At 47.3% G+C, this 21,561-nt stretch overlaps 1 protein-coding gene across 16 annotated transcripts; it reads left to right on the top strand.

Moving 5' to 3' along the window:
* Positions 1 to 33: 33 nt before the first annotated feature.
* Las1l (LAS1 like ribosome biogenesis factor) lies at positions 34 to 19,799 on the top strand. Of its 16 annotated transcripts, XM_021733163.3 has the most exons (15): positions 39 to 389; positions 1,095 to 1,220; positions 2,199 to 2,268; positions 3,061 to 3,142; positions 3,988 to 4,269; positions 4,404 to 4,450; positions 5,323 to 5,432; positions 7,695 to 7,780; positions 8,103 to 8,153; positions 8,500 to 8,706; positions 9,051 to 9,198; positions 14,228 to 14,796; positions 17,455 to 17,605; positions 18,104 to 18,240; positions 19,478 to 19,799. In XM_021733163.3, exons 1-14 carry the CDS (start codon positions 184 to 186, stop codon positions 18,225 to 18,227), a joined length of 2,259 nt encoding a protein of 752 aa, XP_021588838.2. In that variant the 5' UTR covers positions 39 to 183; the 3' UTR covers positions 18,228 to 18,240; positions 19,478 to 19,799. The 16 variants fall into 16 exon arrangements, 14 of the variants coding, with proteins under 14 accessions (XP_040138233.1, XP_077890759.1, XP_040138243.1 ...); XR_013431779.1 differs by lacking the exons at positions 17,455 to 17,605; positions 18,104 to 18,240; positions 19,478 to 19,799 and adding exons at positions 9,374 to 9,442; positions 11,856 to 11,971 and having other exon boundaries at positions 36 to 389; positions 14,228 to 14,330; XM_021733164.3 differs by lacking the exon at positions 18,104 to 18,240 and having other exon boundaries at positions 3,988 to 4,173.
* The last annotated feature ends 1,762 nt before the right edge of the window (positions 19,800 to 21,561 follow it).

Here is a 21,561-nt window from a genome sequence, read left to right as displayed (position 1 = left end):
TTTCGATTGGCTACGCTAACGCTGGGAGGCGGGCTTGCGTCGGGGTCATTCTCTCACATTGGTTGCTGGGACGGCGGCGTTTTGGAGTGAGGGTAGCACATTGAGCTGAAGCTGTGCGGACTGCGGTGGCACAGGGCCAGGCATCTATCCCAGGTCTGGTGGGAATTTGGGACAGGGTCAGCAATGGATCTCCAGGGGATGGATCTCGTGTGGAGTGCATGGTACGGAAAGTGCTTCGAAGAGAAAGGGTCGTCGCCACTCTTGGCTCCAAGCATCGTGGTCGCCTGGCTCAGCAGGGCGGAGTGGGAGCAGGTGACGGTTTACCTGTTCTGTGATGACCATAAGTTGCAGCGGTATGCGCTGAACCGCATCACAGTGTGGAGGAGCAGGTAAGGCGGCGGGCTCAGGTCTCTTGCCTGCGTGCTGGTGGTGCTTCACCTCTTCTTGGTCAAATTCCTAAAAGGCCCCGTTCTCAAGTCCTCCCCTAAATCGCTTAATGATGCCACTTTCCCAAGTGCCTGGAGGAAAGTCGCAGGCAAGCTCTTGCACTAATTCCGTTGGTGGATGAAAAGTAAGAGGGTGTGTCTCAACAAACCTCTTGTCATATTTGTGAGATTTGACTTTTACCTCCATTAAGTAACCCTTTCTTGGGGAGGGAGCCGGTGAGAGCAATGGGCCTTAAGGAGCAAGTCAGCATCCTAGTGTGGATTTCTGGTGCTGATTAGGGCAAGTGGGAGAGGGTCTTACCTGAAAAACCATGGTCAAGTGGGGTGTTTCTGTCCAGTTTATAAGATTGGGGCTAGACTAACAAGGGATACTGGGCTTCTCTAGCTGAATGATTGAGGGTTGCAAGGTTAAAGAAGGGTGTGTCACACAACTATTGATAGGTAGTTTCCCAGATCCTAGCTAGCTTCCTAATGCCCTGTGTTGGATCCCACAGACATTACCCTGTCATTCCCATCTTTTTGTTTTGTGTCTTCATGCACTCTTGGGCCAGTATATAATGGGAATATCCTGCAACAACCAAGGTTCTGAAGTAGAGGGTGGACTAGTGTAAAGGATCTTTATGATGGTGCTGGACTGTGGCCCTTTAGGTTAGGCAACGAATTGCCTCTGGCAGTGGCTTCTACTGCTGACCTGATACGCTGTAAGCTCCTGGATGTAACTGGTGGCTTGGGCACTGATGAACTTAGACTACTCTATGGCATGGCATTGGTCAGGTAAGACCTGCATGGGGTAGAAACTGGAGGGGGGACGGTTTGGGATCTGAAGGTGGGGCAAGCATGTGATAAACAAGGCTTGCTTTAGGTACAACCTGAAGCAAAAAGCCCTGGGAGTCCCTGAGTGTGGCTCAGCCTGATTGCTTGACTTGACAACTTTTGGAAACCTGCCCCCATCAACATATTCTTTTTATTTCTTTTTAATTTGAAAGCCTTTTCTCTTTTATTTTCCTTTCCTTTTTGTAATATATACTTGGCTGGGTGGGGAGGGGTGGATCACCAGGTGATCTTTGTAGATCTATTTCACCTTTGACAGTCTGATTTTCAACTCCTCACCCAGAGGAACTTTTCTGAATGGCTTTATTGCTCTTGGGTGTGATTTAATGTGGATTTCCTAACTTTACCCCCATCTGTACCTGGCACCACCCTTTTCCCTTTTCTCTCCCCCATGAACACTGAAAGGTTGCTGAGTTGTGGAAGTGAAGACTTGGGCTGGGAGTTCCTGACTTAACAAAATGACTCAGTGGTTTTAGCTGTCTCATTCACTTCAGGAAAAAGGTTGCCACTGAGTTTTCTCATGTGTCAAAGCTTTTTCTCATACCGTTCCCCACTGTTGCCTTGAGGTCCTCCCTTTATCCTTTTACCTTCTCTGCCATTAGCTGTTCTCCACATATTCAATTTCCTTTGTTTTAACATCTATGATATGTTATGTTTTAGAATATTATGTCATGATTATTTATCCTAACTTAACTTGGCAAGGCCAGAACAGTGTCTTATTCATTTGTATGGATTCAGTATAGGGCAGACTCTCTGTAAATGTTGGAGGCCATGGAACTATCCATGTTCTGGCTGGCAACAACCTTAAGAACAGGACAGTTAGTGGAAAGTTGTGTAAATGCAAGCTGTCAGTAACTCAACAAGATGCTTTGGATGAAACTTTTCCTTGGGCTATGCCACTTATTTCTCCTCCAAACCCAGGTTTGTGAATCTTATCTCAGAGAGGAAGCCAAAGTTTGTCAAGCTCTCCCTCAAGTCTCTGGCTCAGGAGGTATGTATAGTAAAATGGCCTTGCTCAATTCTCTTTCTTCAGTAGGGCTCCCTAAATGGGGAATGGGGTAAGGTGTATATACAATCAGACTAGCTCATCCTTTCACTAGTAACCAAGCCTGGCAAGAACTCTAGAGCCTCAGCTTCCAGCTCAAAAGAAGCAGAATTGCTCCCTTGCTCCTCACAGTATGTATCAGTGGACTTGACCAGTGTAGCTTGCTGGGGATGGCCCAGTGAAGCTGAGGAGCCTGAATGTACCAATGTACCACTGGGTGGGGAGAGGAAAGAGGTGGCAGTCACAACACCTACTCTCAGGGAGCTGACAGTCTGAGGGAAGAGAGAGCTCATCCAAGCAGCATGAAAATGCCAGATATTCCTGCCCTGAGTGAGTATTTAAAATGTGCAGAGACCCAGAGGGCAGGCATGTTCAATCATCAAGAGACACTCCCCGGAGGAGGTGTGGGATAAAGGAAGGAGTAAAAGGGACCTGGAAAGGGGAAAGGGAGGCTGGAGAAGGTAATTGTTAATGCTAATTCACAGAACTCTCTGTTGAAGGAGAGTGGTTATTGGTTAGGGTAGGTGGGTGTCTTTTTTTTTTCTTATTTTTAAGACGACCTCCACAGAGTAGTAAAAATAATCAAGAGACCTGGTTTTTAATCTTGGCTCTGTGAGACTGGAATCTTACTCTTAAGACCTCAGTGTCTCTATCTATACAATGGGATGGATGTTCAGGCTAGTTTATCCCTGGGTCTCTTCCAACTATACTATTTTAAATTTCTATGCTCCCTATCAGGTGAACATTCCAGATTGGGTTGTTGAACTTCGCCATGAGTTGACCCACAAGAAAATGCCCCATATAAATGATTGCCGCAGAGGTGAGTACCCAGAGGGTTATCTAATATCAGCCCTCTGGGCCTGGCTGGGTGACATTTGGGATATATGGATAGGGAGGAGGTTCTTACTTGGCATTGGGGCTGCAATTATGGTGAATCAAGTGAGGTACTCACCTTGGGCACAAAATTTAAGGAATGGTCAAAAGCTCAGAGATCAAAATAAATAGCATTTTAATGTGGAAAAATGTATCAGGAACAAAATATGAAAAATAAAAGCAGGATTACTATCACTGAGTTCTTTTGCTTCAGGCTCCCATGTGACTTGGCAGGGTACTGTTTTGATGCCTTGATTACAGTTTTTTGGCCTCCCCTTAAATTTTGTTCCTGAGGTGGTACTTCAATAGCCTCACCATAAAGGGGAGGGAGATGCAAGTTAAGAGGCATTAGCCATCACAGTATCATGAACTCAGGAGTTCTTTGGACATCCATCTTATCCCATTTAAGGCCCCTTGTTTTAGCCTTTTCTCTTCTAATGAGATCTAGAAAAGGGAAGAGACTTAGCAAAAGGTTATGTAACTAGCTAGTGGGATAGTATCCTAGTCCTCTCACTTACCACTCCTTGCTGTTTTTGGCTTCTCATTTTCAGACCCAGTGTTAGGACTAGGAAAGGAACTGCTGGTGAATAGGAGAAAGCAAAGAACAGGGAGATAACCCATAAGGAAGTAGACTGTATCTGGATATGTGAGATTTGAGTCTTGGAGCCAAGCCTCTTTCCTAGGGCTTTTCCATAATGCTTATGAGGCTAGAAGCCCACAGGACTGGAGACCTACTAGTTCCTTGTCTGCAGCTTGTCCTATGGCACTGCCTTCCTTCTTCCCCTCCTCTAGGTTGCTACTTTGTTCTGGACTGGCTCCAGAAGACCTTCTGGTGCCATCAATTAGAGAACAGCCTGAGAGAAACCTGGGAGTTGGAGGAGGACAAGATGGAGACAGAGGAAGAGGACCAAGAAGAAGAGAAGAACACTGCTGATGACATCAAAGAACAGAAACCAGAGCCTCAGGATGATGGGAAAGGTGCAGAGTTGGATGTCAGGGCTGATGGAGATAGTAAAGTCAGTGAAGAGGTGGATGCTCATTTGGCAAAGGCCCTGAGACATAAGGAGTTGTATGGTAGGTGTCCATGGGGGCAAAAAGGGGCCCATGAGCCTGGAAAGTTCAGGCTTAGGTTAGCACTGGTTATTTCCCTGGCTCAGCACTTCCTCAGGGGCTGTAGTATCCTATATCTCTCCCCATTCTGTTTTCAGAAAGAGCCCGAGACTTGCTGGTATCATATGAAGAGGAGCAGTTTAAGGTAAGAAAAGTTCCTTTGACTTGGCATGCTCTCATCTGCCCCAGCCATTTCTTCCCTCTTGCCAGCTACCTGAGAAGTCTTGAGAAGGAATTTGAAAGAAATGTGGCAAAACATGAGGGAACTTCTCAGAAAGAGAGGGGGGAAGCTAGGAAGGAGACAAGAGCAGCAGAGTCCAATTGGATGATCCTCCACATCGATGGAAGGGAGCAGATGATGAAGTTTGTGGATAATCTGCCCTATGGGTGGTAGGGAACAACTGGGAATGGGTAGTTGCACAGTCCTGTAATTTTGCAGTCTACCAGCAGGTGAGGCCCGAGAGCTTCTCTAGATGTATAAGCCTGAGGGGTGCTGTTTTAGTTGGAAGGGAAGTAGCTCAGAAACGATTTAGTTCAACCCTGCCTTTTCAAAGAAGAAATTGAAGCTGTGAATTAATAAAGGACAGACCCAAGCCAGTGATATAGCATATACAGTTAAAGACAGAACCATAATAAGAATCTGGGTCTCCTGATTCCCTTTCTTCTGTAACACCTTGTCTGCCCTCATTCCTTACTCTTTTGCCCAAAGGTTTCTGCCCATCTCCAACCAAATGCTTCCATTGGATATCAAAGTATTGGGGTATCTGATTATTGGGAGCCATGAATAATTAGGAGGAGGGAGAGGAGAGGAGGAGAAAGCCTGGCATTTAAGGGTCATGTGATTTTTATTGGTAGAGGCAGTAGGGGAGTTGTGGGCCCACCCCTGCATGCCCTGCCTTGTCTCCATAGGGCAGTCCTAAAGTCTTATGTGAGGGGATCCTGGAGAGGTTGGGGGTAGGTTGCCTGGCTGGGTCCTTGACAGAACCAGTCTTCTGATGGAACCTCTTTTGCTGACAGGTGCTGGAGAAATTTAGGCATTTACCTCAGGCTATTAAGGCATGGAATAAACTATCCCCGTGTGTAGAAGGCATCCTGGCAGAGCTCAAGGGCATTTCATGGGAGAACAGGTATGTAGCTAGGTAACCAGGGGCTGGCTACTCACTAGGATAGAGGGTAGCAGCCTCACTGAAATCAATTCCCATGTCCTACCTTGCCAACCTGCTGTAGGAAAAATCCCAGAGATAATCCTGATCCTTCACATGGTGACCCGTGTTTTGCATGATCCTCTGCCTCTGGCCCTGCCAGCTTCTAGCTTGGGGTTGCCTACAGTGAGTCACTAGAATGACCAGAGGAATGAATATGCACTGTCATCCATCCCCTGACCAGCTTTGTTTCTTTTTGTCAGGTGGGATGTGGTGTTCTTGGCAAGTAGGAAAAGCCTGTGATCCTTAGCACTTCACTGCCAGCCCTTGTTCCAGTTTGAGAGCAAAGACATATGGTGGGCACTGCTAGTCTGTTTTTTCAAATTGCTATCAACCTTGGTGGTTGTAGTTTGGGGGACAGAGGAAGGGCCTTGTCAGAGCCCGGCCCCTAGGCTCCTTTTTCTCTATGGCCATGACCCTTATTTTCCCCCCTAAGAAATAATGTTCAATTTAATGAGAGCAGACAAAGAGAATCTACCAATCCTTTTCTCATCCCTTGTTCTTGAAGCATTCTACCTAAATTCAAATGAAAAGGGGAGCTTTTTACTAATAACCTGAGGAGGCAATGATAGACTAAGGAGAGTAGGAAGGAATCTGGGATGGAACAGAATGTGGGTAGATGGCATAGGTACTAGACTGGACCTGGAGGGGAGCCTGCAATGTAGGTTGGGATTGCCCCTGCAGTCTGCTCTTCACCTCCAGGATAAGATTACTTCCAAAGGTATTTTATCAGTGTCTGCCCAGCCTAGGATTCTTGACTGTATTCTTCAGCAAAGAGATGGCTAGCAGTTGTCCAGCAGCTGGGGAAAGTATCCTTGTGCCCCTACATAGTATGACTGCTAGTGCTGAGCAGTTAGGTTGGCTGCTATAAGTGTTCTTGGATACTGTACTAAGAAGATGAGAGGTAAAAAGACAGCAATTCCTCCTTAGACCTACTCTGCTGGAGGGAGGGAGCTTCAGGTTTTGGAATACCCTGGAACCTATTTTCCACCCTCTAGGCCTGGTCAGCTGGGAGGGGCTCTTGGAAAGCCACTAGTTCTGGAGCAATTAGCTTGCTGTTGCTGGTTTAGGTTTGAGCTAGATGGGGTTTAGAGATACCTGTATAGTCTACTTTATCCCATCTTACTTTTTCTGAGTTTTTGGAGTTCCTAATAAGAGAGCCTATGCCCAGCTACTCAAAAGGCTGAGGCAGGAAGCTCGAAAGTTTAAGGGCAACCTGGGAAACTTAACAAGATGCTGTCTCAAAAATAGAATAAAGAGGTCTGGGAGCATATGCAGCTCAGTGGTAGAGCACTTGCCCAGCACGTGTGAGGTTCTGTGTTCAATCCCAGTGCAAAAAAAGAATAATAAGAAGAGGGCCTATGAATTGTATTTCATATTTTAGCCAGCAGTTGAATGCCCACAGTTTTTACTTCTAAGATGTAAAAAAAAAAAAACAGCCAGTTAGATGGATGTGTGTGTGTAGGGGAATAGAGAATGATCAAGAATGGCCAAAGGAAACCAAAAGACTACAGGAACTGAAGTTTATCATGATACCAGGCATTTAACTTTTTTCTGTGGGCCTGAGACTTGTCTCCATCTGTTTGTTCAGCCACTACTGCTCTCATTACAGGTCATAGATCAACATGTGCTTGGTAAATGATCCCAGCTCTAGCCCCAGGAGGCTCAAGTCTAAGATCCCCTTGTCACCTGCCCCATCTCCCCCAATGCTGCCTTGGCCACTTGAAGAACCAGAGAACATTAGTTCTGGGTCCTATATCAGCTTCAGTTTGCTAGACTTGTGTTCTTTTCTTTTTTTTAAAGCTCTGTAGTACTGAGGATTGAACCAGAGCCTAGCACATGCTAGTCAGGGCCTCTACCACTTAGTTATACGCCTCCAGCCCTTTTTAAACCGTAGAGACACAGTCTCATCAAGTTGCCTGGCATGCCTTAAACTTGTGATCCACCTTTCTCAGTTTCCCGAGTAGCTGGGATTATAGGCATGTGTCACTAATGCCCAGCTTATCATCATCATCATCATCATCATCATTGTCATCATCATTTTTTGAGTCAGGATTTTCCTGTTTTACCTCTCTGTTCCCAAACTCTTAGGCTCAAGTGATCCTCCCACCTCAGCCTCTTGAGTAGCTGGGACTACAGGCATGCACTAAACTAGTACCTGCCTAAACTAGTGTCTTCTTATTCCAGGAATGCTGTGCTGGATGCTTTCTTGGATGACGGCTTCCTCATTCCCACATTTGAGCAGTTGGCAGCTTTGCAGATAGAATATGAAGGTAAGGTTCTAGGAGCTCAGTGCAGCCCTAGGGTTCTGTTTCCTGGGCAGGAATACCAGAGTGGGCTGGGTGGCAAGGTGGGGGTGGAAGCCTCTCAGCCCTCCTGGCTGAGCAGAACAGGGAGCTCTGCTGATGTGAACATATGGGATTGTCCTTAGGTGGCCTGGAATTTGGTAGGGTGGGTGTGGTGGATAGGGTTGGGGGAGTCTTAAAACCATTATTGTGCCATGTTAATTGTGATTTAGCCACTAGCTAGACAGCTAGAGCAGTGGCACTGGTATGGCCTTGCGAGGTCATCTAGTCCAACATCCTCATGTTACAGATGGTCAGACTGAGGTCCAGAGAGGGGAAGGTACTGACCCAGAGTCACACAGTGAGTTATTGACAAAGATGAAGCTAGAACCAGAGCTCTTTTTCTTTTTATACTTTGTTTTTGAGTCAGTTGTTTGTTGCCAGATACTAACTGGTTTCTCTTTTCCTGATGTTCTGCTCTTCTCTTTCCTTCTGTTCTGTGGTGGCAACTCTTGTTGTTGGGGCTTGCGCGCGCGTCCGCTTTCTTTCCCCCCTCTCTGTGTCTGTCTCTCTCTCTCTCTCTCTCTCTCTCTCTCTCTCTCTCTCTCTCTCTGTCTCCCTCTCTTGCTCTTGTGCTCTCTCTCTTGCTGTCTCACTCTTGCTGCCATTGCCCTCCCCTCCGTCAACGGGTGTCCCTCACAAACCAGAAAACGTGGACTTGAATGACGTCTTGGTGCCAAAGCCGTTCTCTCAGTTCTGGCAGCCCCTGCTCAGGGGCCTGCACTCCCAGACCTTCACACAGGCCCTGCTGGAGAGGATGTTCTCTGAGCTGCCAACCTTGGGGGACAGTGGGATCCGGCCCACCTACATCCTTAGATGGACCATTGAACTGATCGTGGCCAACACCAAAACTGGTGAGGGAGACTAGCCCTAGATCCAGGGCATAAGGCAGCCCAGGCAGTGCCACTATACTCAGCTCTCTGCTGAAAATCATCAGACAGATACCTCCCTTGTTAAAGGTTTAGGTTCATCTAAGAGGGCCCTGTGGGCGCCAGTGGACAAATTTTCCTCTTTCCTTCTTCTTCTCAGAGCCAACTAAACTGGGCTGGGACAAAGTGCCCTGAATGCTATGAGCAGTTGGGAGGTATAGGGTAGGGAATCTGGGGGGATGGAAGGGGCACAGCCAAACTTTTCAAAATGAAATGCTGGGGGTGGGGGTCACTGGTTCCTTCTTCTCAGGCTCCCTCTTCTCTCCTAGGAAAGAATGCTCGCCGATTTTCTACAAGACAGTGGGAAGCAAGAAGGAGCTGGAGGCTGTTCAACTGCTCTGCCTCCCTTGACTGGCCCCAGGTGGTTGAGTCCTGCTTGGGCTCACCTTGCTGGGCCAGTCCCCAACTCCTTCAGCTGTAAGTTTCTTGAATTCCATCTGGTAAGAGGGTGAGGTCCTGCAAGCTTTAGGGCCACATGGCCCTAGAGTGGCCTAATTGGAAGACACTTTTGAGGACATCTAACCCAGTCCCCCTTCCATAGACACGTGGGGGAACTGAGTCTTGGGAGTGAATAGAGTATTCTTCCTTTTAGATCATATAATTTATGACCTGGCTGAACTGAGTCCAGTGTGAGAATGCTTAGCACAGTGGCCTGCACAGAGTAAGTGCACAATAAATGGTAGCTGCTGTTTACTATCAAACCCAGGTCCTCTGACTCCAAGCCCAATGATGTATCCTCTATTAGTTTTCCCAAGGTACCTCTGGTAGTTACTCAGCAACTTTAGTAGTTCCCTATTGCCTTCCTGGTGAAATGAAGGCTTCTTGGCTCAACATTCAGAGATCTTTCTAATTCTGGCCCTGCCTGTCATGGTAACCATACCTCCTGTGAGTCCCCTTTACCCAATCCACCCTGGGTTCTAATGGTCAAACTGAATATTGTACTGGTTCCTGTAAATACCTGTGGTTGTCTCTCTTTCCTTCTCTGTCATGTCATGACCCGAAACCACTTCCCTCATTCTCATGGATGCCTTCAGCACCTGTTTTTCTTCTTGATTTCTGGAGCAATATCTGTTTCATTTGGGTGACCCATCTGACACTGCAGCTCCTCAACTCCAGTGACTTTCATTCTCCACTACGCTCAGCAACCCATCTCCATCACTCAGAGCTATTTCACCTCTGAAAGCTGACATTTCAGCATCCTGCTCGGTGACCACCACCTCTTGTTCTTCTAGTTTTCACCCTTACATCCCATGACACCTGCTCTTTGCCTGCATCCAGACCTCCATGCTTCCATTTTCTCCCTCCCTTGACCTTGCTTCTGCCCAGTCCTGTCTGTGGTTGATTGCTTCAGCCACTCATCATCAGCACCCTCAACTCTGCTCATCCTTTGGCTATATCTGACTTGCAAACCCCCATGCTGGGATTGATCCTCCCCACTCTGCTTCCCCTGCTCCTCAGCCCGGGTAGCTGAGCTCTGCTGGAGAAAGCAACATAGCCCTGCGGATTGCTGCCACTGCAGAGGTATGATTTTTAATCTCGGGCCAGGCCTCAGTTCTGCTTGTCTGAACTTTGACTTGTTTTCTGACAACTTTTTCTCCCATTCCCTGACTATTCTGAACCCTTACCACTTACCTTGAGCCCCTCCCTCTCTCCCATTTCACCCTAGCTTCTTCGAGCACATGGAGGCATCCAACAGGGCCCCCTCGACCTGAGGTCCAGCCCTCGTGAACTGATCTGCAGCTGCAGTCAACCTCGCCAGTCTCAGGATGAGGTGGCCTTGCCTCTCCTCAAAGCCTGCTCCTCCACCTGTGCTCTGGAGCCACCTCTGCCAGCATTGCTGGGGCTTCAGCCCAGCCTCTCACTTGCTCTGCTGGTTCTTGCTCCTCAATTTATGAATGTGTCTGTTTTTCTCCTCTTAAAACAAAACAACAGTAATAGCAACACAAGAAAAATCTGCTTTGACCCCACATTCCTCTGTTGGGTTATCACCAGCTTATCACTCCTTCCCCTCTGATCTCAAAAGAATAGTCCTCAGCTAATAATCTCAATTTCCTCACTGCCCTCTTACTCAACCAATTATAATTTGGTGCTCACCTCTAGAGCTGCTTTGACCTAATACCAAATCCAATGGGCCCTTGTTAGTCTCTGTGTTTACTGCATTGAAAATGTTTACTATTCCCTCCTAGAAATGCCTGTGCTTATTACTACTGCCTATAAATTGCTAAGGCCTACCTAAATCTCTTTATCTAGCCCAGGCATTCCCCTCCCCCATGGTTCAGCCTCCTATACGAAATAAACTGCATGCTGAACATCTCCCCTTGGAGACATTTTAGTGTAACCAAAAGAATTGGTCATCTTATTCTCCACCCCAACTCAAAAGTGATCTTCCTCCCCTGGCAGCACCATCTACCCTGTCCTGTTGACTCCTGAATATTTCCCAAATCTGAGATTTTGTGTTGCCGTGTCTACTTCCCCCAGTGTCTCCTTCCCTCTATTACACTTCTTTGAGAGCAAGGGCTCTGTATCATGCCCAACCACACCACACAAATCCAGGCACCAAATAGGCCTCATTAAACTGAAAACTGCTCTGCTGTTTCCTTGCCAGCAGTGCTATCGTTGGTGGGAGCTGACCTATGCCTGAGGAATGAATGAAGTGGGAGACTGGATGCCAAGGCCCTTTTAGTCCCTGATTCCCTGGTTGAGTCTTTCTTGAATCCTTATGGCATCTGGGCACAATAGTTTTTATATGGTTAAAAAAATGTGACCTTGTAGACACATTCAGCCAAGGCAAGGCCTCCAGGTGATGGGACTGAACCAGACATTGCCAGATGTGTGCATTATAGACTAGAAGTGACATGGCTGGGTGGGAAACTGGGAGGATAATCGGAAGGGTCTGGAGGCATCAGGAAGAAAATCATGAAGGAAGCATTTGAGCAATTCAAGCAGAGAAAAGAATAAAGGAAGTTTCGAAGTGCAGAAGGAACATGGCATGTGTATCTGGGGTGGGGGAGGGAGTGAAGAGTAGCATGGAGAGGTTTGGATAGGTGGCCTTCAAGGTACTTTCCAATCCTAAGTGCCTGCAGAGTGGAAGCTGCTGGTCTTGGAGAAGTCTGGACCACAGAGATCTTCTCCCAACCCAAGCATACCAGAGGGATGCGACACATGCCAGCAGTAACAGCGGCTTACTTGGGTACGATTTCTTGTGCACAGATCCTGCCTTTTCCAGATAACCAGTTGAATTTATTCCTAATCACCCCATTACAAAGAGTGGGGATTAAAGGGGATGTGCTCAGGTATGATGCTGCAAGTCAGAGCTGGGGCCAGAATCCAGGTAGCCTGTCTATAGTCCCATGTTCTTCATAATGCTCTAATAGAATGTATTGTTACAGAAAGCATCTGTTATTAGATGAATACAGAACTTGGCTTTTGTTTTCCCCAGAGAAAAAAAATAAAAAGATACCACTGGCAATTAAGTGTCAGGCATGGTGCTGTGTTTTTTTGTAGAGATTATTTCACTTAGTTTGACACAGCAATCTTGGGAGATGGAGGTATGTTACCCTTCTTTAGCAGATAAAATATTGAGGCTCCGAGGAGTGAAGTGACTTATCCAAAAGTCACATGGTTTGTATAGTGGACAGTGGGGCAGGGATCTGGGCCCAGGTCCTGTCAGTTTGAAGTCTACCTTCTTTCCATCAGCTGGAACCTGTGACTGTCTCAGTCCTGAGCTGTGACCAGGCATACACAAGGGAGGAAATGTCTTTTGAGATTGTATCACCCTGCACCTGAGTGGTCCGACTGGATAGCTGGAGATGGTGGGTGGGTAATAACAAACAGTGGTGATAAGGCTTCTTGCCAATATCGAGTGCCTGAGAATATTTATTATTAATCACACTAATGGACCACAGTGAGAGGGCAGAGAGTTACTCTAGCTCTTCCTCTAATAAAGCTGGAAGCTTTTCAAGAGCTTCCCACAGCCAGCCAATATCAATTCAGTTTGAACCAAGGTCCTCATGGAGTACAAAACTGGCCCGCAGAGATACTCTCTCAGTCAAGTCCCTAGCCCCCAGCCCAGTGGCCGGGCATATGTGACCAATCCTTGGGTGCTGAGAGAACAAACAGTCCACTGGACATGTGGTCCCTCCATGAACCATGCAGTTCACACTCCATACACCCGGAAGGACACTCCCCATCCCTCCACCCTACCCACCTGTCCAGTAGGGCCTAGGTGCCTGGTAGGTGCTAGCTTCTATGCAAGGCTCCATGAGGAAGGCTTGCCCTCTTCCTCCCCAGCGACTGTATCTGTTGGTGGTTTTGTTGTTAGCACCGTCTGTTGTGTGCACAATGTCATCATCTTTAATTCCCCTCTGCCTGACCCTTGCCATCGGTCACCAAGCCCTGCTCTCTGTCTGTCTGTCCTTCCCAGCTTCTCCCTCTCATCTCCCCTGCCAACGCCCTAGGCCAGCCCTCACAGATTCTGGCCTGAGCTGTCCAAACAGCCTCCTCCCTGGTTGCCCTGCCTCAATGCTGCCCTACCCAGCCCCCACCATGGGGACCATGGTGATCTTCAGACAGGCAGCCTTCACCAGTGCTCAGTTGGCAGGCGACCCAGTCCCCAACACACACACTTCCCTTCCCAGCTCTCTCTTCCTGGTGTAGATCCTCAGCACTGGCCTTGCCCTCTAGCCAGGATACTCTCACCACACGCAGCAATGCAGTGTGCTAGCTCTTTGTCTGGTCCTCCTGGGCCTCACTTCCAGCACAAAACCTGCCCTCAGTTGCTCCTCCCTCCTTGTGCTCTCTGCCTGCCCCCATTCCTATAGTTCCCCTAGAAGGTCTATGATGCTCATCAGGCCTCCCTTTCACATCCTGCTTTGTCTTGTCAACTGCTGCTTTTTTTTTTCTTTTTTTCCATTCCAGGCTAGGCTGTAGCTGTTCCATAAAGGGATCACATATTGTGTTCCACTCAGAAGGAGCCCAGCACACATTAGGCATATCCTTGGAGTTCAGGACAGATTGTTCAGCCAGGCCAGAGGAGAGAGGGATCTGCCATTCTCATTTCCAGCCTGACAGGCCTGTTGGCTAGTTTGTGTTTCTATGTAGTGTTTCAGTACAGACTAATAGCTATCATTTATTGCATGCCCACTATGTGCCAGGCACTGTGCCAGGCATTCTATGTGAGCTCTCTTATTTACTCATCTCAAGGAACCTAGAAGTTAGGTATCATTATTGTCCTCATTTTACTGAGAATGGAAGTGAGGTACAGAGATGAACCAAAGAATTTATTCAGGTTCCATGGTCCTGTTGTTTCTGTGTTTTGTGTGCTCTACTCACTGCCTTTCAGAGGCTGATGTAGAAGCTCAGGGACCAAGTTCAAACCCTAGAGTGTTGGGGTAGGAAGTGACTTGAGATTTTGAATCTTTCCTACCCCATCCCTCCATTTTCTCAGTGTCTTCAAAGCCATGGGACAGGTCCTGCCAGATGGGGAGCAGGAGAAGCTGCTGCGCATCTGTTCCATTTATACTCAGAATGGAGAAAACAGCCAGGTGAAAGAGGGATCAGAGGCTCCCCCCAGCGTGAAGTCTCCATACACACTGGATAGCCTATATTGGGGTCTTAAACCAGCTGGTTCTAACTGTTGTTCTGAAGGAAAGGCCCAGCAGCAGGGGGAACAGGGCAGCCATAATGATACCAATCAAGAAGAGAAGGAAGAGAAAAATGTGTTGCAAGACCAGATGGAAGAAGATGATGAAGAAGATGATGACGATGACCTGGAAGATGAAGAGGGAATTGAAGATGACGATGAAGATGGTGATGAAGATGATGATGACGACGATGATGATGACGATGATGACGATGACGATGACGATGATGAAGATGAGGAAGAAGATGAAGATGAAGACAGAATGGAGGTGGGACCTTTCTCTACTGTGCAGGAATCCCCTACAGTGGAGAATGCCAGGCTCCTGGTTCAGAAACGAGGAGCTTTGCAGGGTTCTGCATGGCAAGTTAGTTCAGGTAAGGAACCTGATATGCATTCTCCCCTCACTGATTGTTTCTCTTTCAACTAGGGAAGAGATAGAAAGTGGCAGGAGGTAGCCAGTATGAGTCAAGCTTGGGAGAAAGTCAGGTACATGGATGACAAGTGACTTTCTTCCCTCTGAGAATGGAGCATGTAAGCACCAATGACCACTGTTGGGTGCTCGCTGTTTCATTTGTAGAGAAATTTAGAGGGGACCATGTGGGTGTGACCACCAGGCAGCAGCACTCAGGAGAAAGTGAGAAGTGGAGGAAGTATACGTATGATTCTGCTTCAATATGCAGTAAGAAGGAGTGCTTTCTGTATATTCATGGAGTCTGGCTGGTTGTGAGACACCACAAAATCTGGTCAGGCCACCTGAAGGAACATTAAGTTAGAGACAGGAAGTATGATCAGAAGAGAGAATAGAGTGATATGGATTTTAGATGTTCACACAAGGTCATGAGTCTAGAGCCTAGGGGAATGGAGGTACAGGGAAGGTTGGTGATATACACACAAGAGAAAAGGGCATGGCCTGTGTACTATGGCCTGGGGGAGGCATAACAGCTGGACCTGGGAGTGGTATAAGGTGGCCATGATGGGGAGTGAGATAGCACCAGAGACAAGGCAGTGAATGAGCTTATGGGGAGAGCTGTATCTTTCGCCTTTCTGTGGATGTTCATGGAAGAGCTAGGGTATAAAGGCCCTGGGTGGGAGTGTTAGGGATGGGTGAACACATTTTATTTCTGTGTGTGTGTGTGTGTGTGTGTGTGTGTGTGTGTGTGTGTGTGTTGGGGGAGTGTATGTACCTACTAGGTAAATTGTGGCACAGAGATATCTCTTAGGGCAAGAAAGGGCATATGGGGGATGTCTTTGTAAATAGCAAAAGGAAGGATGTTTGTACAAGCAGAATTGTGTGTGTATGTTGAAGGGACCAAAAAAGTAGGGGAAGAACTCATTGTGAAATGGGCTGTAGTGTAGCTGTGTATGCATACACTCATAGTCATATGTCTTTTGTTTTTGAAGAGGAGGCAGGGTCACTGAGACCCATGAGGGTCAAGAGTTATCTGTATGAGGGAAAGAAGTGGCAGCAGTGAGAGATGGGAGCCTATGAAATGGTGTAAGACTGCCCTCTAGATGTGGCCTGTGTGTCCATGTTGAAGGACTGGAGTTGGACAAGGTGTCAGATAGGGCAAGTGATGTAGACAGTGTTGGGGATGTTAGCGATGGGGTGGATGGTATGGTCACATAGCCCATGGGTGGAGTAGTACCTGTGCCTGAAGGTAACTGTATTATAGCACAGGGACAAATGCTTGTAAGAGAGGAAGAGCTTTTTTTTTTTTTTTTTTTTTTTTTTTTTTTTTTTTCTTCAATGCTGGGTGTTGAACCCAGGGCCTGGCACTTGCTAGAAATGTGCTCTACCACTGATGTACACCATCAGCCCATCATCTTGTTTTGAATTGACACATAATTGTACATATGTATGGGATGCACTGTAATAATTTGATACATGTTTAGAATATACAGACAGCACTTTTGGATGGGCTTTTATATGTGTTACATAAACAGCTGGTTCAGGTTTGATACTTTATAGAATGTTGAAGGGGCCTTATGAAAAGGAGAATTCTTTGAGTATCAAGGAGATGCAGGAAGTCAGAAGTCAGAAAGAGAATATGTGTGGAAGAGTTAACTAGCAAAGGATTCTCTTGAAAACAGTGGATGCACTTGTGTAAAGATGGGGAGGAATGATTTAAAATAATACTATGGGGGATGTTGAAGCAATAAGACAGGGATAGGAAGGGCCTGGCATGGTCCATCCTAAAGTGGAGAGTGTGTGTGTGTGTGTGCGCGCGCGCGCGCGCGCACACGCATGCACGTGTGCATATGCATGTTGTGGGTAGGCTGTTGGTTTAAACTACAAAAAGCTAGTGTGTTAAATCTTTCCTTCTTTCCCTCAGCCATTATTCCTTCTCTGTCTATGCATGTGTACAAAGTTGGGAACTTGAATTTGTCTGGTTTGTATGCCTGTGAATGTTAGGTGTGGAAGGCAGGGAGTGAAATGGAGGACATTTGTTGAATAGAGGGCTTGGTATGTTTGCTTTTGTATGCTTGGGAGGCAGTAGGGGATGGGACATGTGAGATTGCCCTTTCCTGGAGAAAAAAAGTATTCTTTGTATGAGCCTCTGGGGCAAGAAGACCTTGAATGGGGCAGGTAGAACATGGTTCCTCTGAGGGCCCACCCTGAGGTAGAGAAGGAAGAAGGGCCATGAAGAATGTGTGGTGAGCATGTGCTGTGGTGCACGCCTGTAATCCTAGCAACTCCAGAGGGTATGGCAGTAGGATCGCAAGTTTCAAGCCATTCTTGGCAAGTTCAAGGACAGCCCGGGCAACTAAGTAAGGCCCTGTCTCAAAAAATAAAAAGGCTGGGATATAGCTTAGTGATAGCACCCTTAGGTTCATTCCTCCACCCACCAGAAACAAAATGTCACCCCTTATTCTTATGAGGATAGATGTAGAAGAGTGAGGGTGGGGGTATGCAGAAAGCTCATATTGAGATGGCTGAGTGGGCTGGTTGGATGGACAGGGTGGGTAGTCCTGTACACCAGTTAGAGAAACAGTTCATAAGCCTATTCTTTATGCCTCTCTTTGCTTCACAGAGGATGTGCGATGGGACACGTTCCCCTTAGGCCGAATGCCAGGTCAGACTGAGGACCCAGCAGAACTTATGCTGGACAATTATGACACCATGTATCTTTTGGACCAGCCTGTGCTAGACCAGCGGCTGGAACCCCCAACGGGCAAGGCTGGGTGAGTGCCCATGGCAGCAAGATTTCTCACCCCCTTTGTCTGCCGCCTGCAAGAGGGGAACAGACAAAGTGGGGTGGGTAGGTAGGTGGCTGGGCCCTTGCTAGGACTCCCTGCCCCTAGAATAGAGTGCCACTGAAGTGAGCATAGAGCACTGGCTTGGCTCCCTTCGCAGATTGGGTCCATTTTGTGTGTGTGTGTTTGTGTATGTGCCCGTGCACACACACGTATGCACGTGCTCACATTTGCATGTCTGTTTTGGGAGGAGAGGGGTCCATAGCTTTCAGTGAATTCTCTGAAGGGTCCCCCATTCCTAAAAGGTCAAGAACAGATGCTCTTCATTCTGTTCCTAAGGAGAAAACTGAGGCCCAGAAAGGGGAATGGATTTGTCCAAAGGTGCATAGAATAATCAGTAGGCCTCCCTGTAGTGTCCAGGCATTTTGGTAGCAAGGCCTGTGCAGGGATCCATGTTCTCCCTCGAAACTCGCCTTTGGATCACAGGCGGGAGAGCCCTGGGCTCATCAGGGAGCCAGGAACCAAGCAGCCCTTGCTGAAGGGCTATGCTGGTAACACAAAGGAGCCTGTCCAGAGGGCCTGTACATTCCGGAATGCTGGGCCACTGTGACTGGGAGAATCCTGTGAGTACCAGAGAGAGACCCCTTTGGGCCCCTGAAATTAATAGTCCATCCCTGTGCTGTTTGCGGACTTCCTGGGAGATGAGCCCCTCTTCATTTGGGCATTCTGGGAGAGGGCTCTGGATCCCAGGGGTCACAGAAGCAGGCCAGGCCCAAGACAATGCCATGGACTCTGTATCTGAGGCAAGGGGGCAGTAAGTAGGCCTCTTGGAGAAGAGAGGAGATAGCTGGGGAAGCCAGATGGGAGTGGGATTCACCTGTCTGAAAGACCCCTTCTCTCTTTAGTCCCAGCTAGCCTGGCTCTGGGTAAAGCTGGCTTAGTGAGTACCAGGGTATCAGGGTTATCAAGGTATAGGCAGGTGGAGTAACCTGTTAAATCAAGAAGGAAGCAGATTTGGCCCAGCTCCTACACTTCCTGGGCTGGAGCTGGGCATTCCCACCACAGCTCCACCCTTGACTTGGCTATGTGGCCTTGGGCAAGTCATTTCTCATCTCTGGACCTCAGTTTCCTTGTCTGTAAAATTGTGGGTGATGGGAGGGATGGGACTAGATCATCTCTAAGGGTTTTTTCAGCTGCAGTAGTATAACCATGGATCTGCCTGAGGGGAAGGATGATGGCTTTGTTCTCAGCTGTCACCTCATCCAGCTGGAAGGACCTTTGACCTGCAAGAAGCAGGGGAAGCAAGGGTGTTTTGAGCTGGGCCAGGGAGAAGGAGGGCAGTTATCTCCCTCAGGCAGTCTTGCAATTATGGGATGGGTGCTGGGCTTGTCCCTAAAGACCAAGCCTGGCCTTGGGCCCTTTAACCAGCTATTATATGTGGGAGGGATCCAGCACAGAGTCTTCTGGGTCCCCAAGCTTCAGGAATTTGGAAAGGAGGCCCTGTTAAGGCAGCCACTTCATTATTTTCCTGGGGGTAGAGTTGTGTGGGACCCCTTCCCTTAACTCAGACAGCTCTCTGTGGGCTTTAGTCTGCTTTATGTACTGGGTTTTCTATAGTGTTTTCTTTGAAAAGTTTACTCTTCCTTCCCTCCCTCCCTCCCTCAACTGTGGAGAGGGCAAAAATCACCCCTGGAGCCCAACTGAAATAACTTTTTAGATTTGCTCCAGTCTTTTGTATAAAAAGCCAGGCTGGAGGGTGGGCCCTTCTCATAGACATGCACATACATATCAGGCACTCTTAGCTCCTCTAGGAGCCTAAAGTGCCTTCTTTCCTCACTGATCCCCCCACTCTTTCCACAGCACCCTGGGCCTAAGCTGTGGTGTTGGCAGTGGCAACTGCAGCAATAGCAGCACCAATTTTGAGGGCCTTCTCTGGAGCCAGGGGCAGCTGCATGGGCTCAAAACTGGCCTGCAGCTCTTCTGATGCCAGCCTTGATGCAAGTGTTCATCCATCCCTGCCAGGACAACAGCCCACCCCAGAGTCCACCTGATGTTCCATGATACAATTGGGAGACAGCCTGAATCAGTCATGGCAACTCATCTTTCCACCAGAATGGAATTTTGAACGTTTTTCCCCTTTTTATTTTGCTTTGTTTTGAAAAACAATAAACAGGCAACTGTAGTTTTGGTGTTTGTGAGATGAGGGAGGATGTGTTGGAACAGACTAGAATAGTTCTTCCTTTACTATTGGGGACTCCAGAGAAGGTGGACTAATAACTAGGGTTTGAGCAGGAGCTGGATTCTCTTTGAGTCCACTGGCTCTGATTGCTTCCACAGCCAGACTCCACCCATACCTTCTGCCTGGTTCCTTTGACCATTTCTGCACCACTCAGCTTTAGTGTGGAGTCAGCTGACTTTGAAGCATTAGGCCTCAGAGGAGAGGCATTGCTGGCCACAGAGTCTACCCAGCAAATGAAATGTGTTTGTTGAGGCTGGGTTTGCTCAAAGCCTTATTGACAGTGGGAAGGAGATCCAGGTTTTCTCATCTTGCCCTCACTAGGCACCAAGCAGTAGTTGAAAGCCAGAGATTATCCTTTTACCTAGAAAAGATAGAGTGGACTTCCCTGTGGTGGGCACTGGAACTAGAGTAATGCCTTAGGGATCGATCCAGAGCCCCTTCTTTGTGGTCACCTTAGGGTCCTCATCTCACACTCTCTCCTCAGTGCCTACCCTGTGTTAGCCCTGAGCTGCCAAGAGATAGGTGACAAATAAACTATGTTCTCAACCCTTGGAACCTTTAGTTTGGTGAGGAAGGAAAGTTACCAAGTGATAATCTGACACCTTAAGTGATATCTGCAAGTTCCCGTGGCAAGAAATGATGAAGGAGAAGACTTAACACTCTGAAAATTCCAAGGAAGGATTTGATGGAAATGCAGTTACCAGAGTGAAATCAAGGTTCCATAGCACTCCAGGTGTTCAGGATTCAACCCAAGGTCTCATGTGTGTGTGCTAGGGGAGCACTCTATAACACTAAGCTCCAGCTCTTCAATAAAGGTTTTAACCTGAATTGGGATCCCTAGAGAGTCCATAACATCTGAAAGGATAAACTAAATAATCTTGGTGTGTATGTGTATATTGTCATTTTTCTAGTGAGCTAGTCCACAGATGGTCAAAGGGTCCATGAATCTACCAACCCAACAGAGTTAAGCTTTCCTTTCCTGTATGGACCCAAGAACTAGATATGGGCAGTGCAGTCTTGTATACTGGTTAATGCAAAGTTTCTCTTTCCTCACTATAGCAAGGGCTAAGTTTTCTAGTATACTGGAATGTCATAGGTAGAAGAGCCCTCAAGTACCATCTAAGAAAGGGATTTGAAAATGTATTCTGTTAGGTATCTCAGCATCTGGGGAAATGGGTGCTGTGAGTTCTCAGTTTCCCCACCACTGCTTCATCAGAGTCCTGACTTTATTTACTATGGTATGTATTTGGATTCTACATGTTATTATTTTTGAAAGATGGCTTTGTTGTTATAATAAGGTTTGGAAATCATGGTTCTAGTCTAGCCTCCTCATTTTAAGTGCATTGAGATAGAAGGGGAAATTATTTGCCCATGGCCATAAAGCAGTTACTAGGTTGGTATAGATCAGTTTTTTTTTTAAAAACAATGTCAGCATCATCTGGGTTTTTGTTAGGAATGAAAGTATTTGGACCCCACTCCTGATCTTTTGAATCAGAAAGGTTGAGGGTACAATCTCTGTAGTTTGACAGATCCTTCAGGTAATTCTGATGTACACAAAAGTTTCAGATATAGTTGGAAAGGGGAAAAAGCTGCTCAAAGATCTGGGTTCCAGGCAAGCTCCACTGCTTAATGAGAGCAACCTTTGATTATAGTTTCTTCATCTGTAGAGGAAGGGTAGTATTTGCCTTATGGACTTGTAAATGTC

Source organism: Ictidomys tridecemlineatus, chromosome X (genome assembly GCF_052094955.1).
Source record: "Ictidomys tridecemlineatus isolate mIctTri1 chromosome X, mIctTri1.hap1, whole genome shotgun sequence".
Lineage (NCBI taxonomy): Eukaryota > Metazoa > Chordata > Mammalia > Rodentia > Sciuridae > Ictidomys > Ictidomys tridecemlineatus.
The sequence above is the reverse complement of the archived record's forward strand: the minus strand, read 5'-3'. Positions and strand labels throughout refer to the sequence as shown.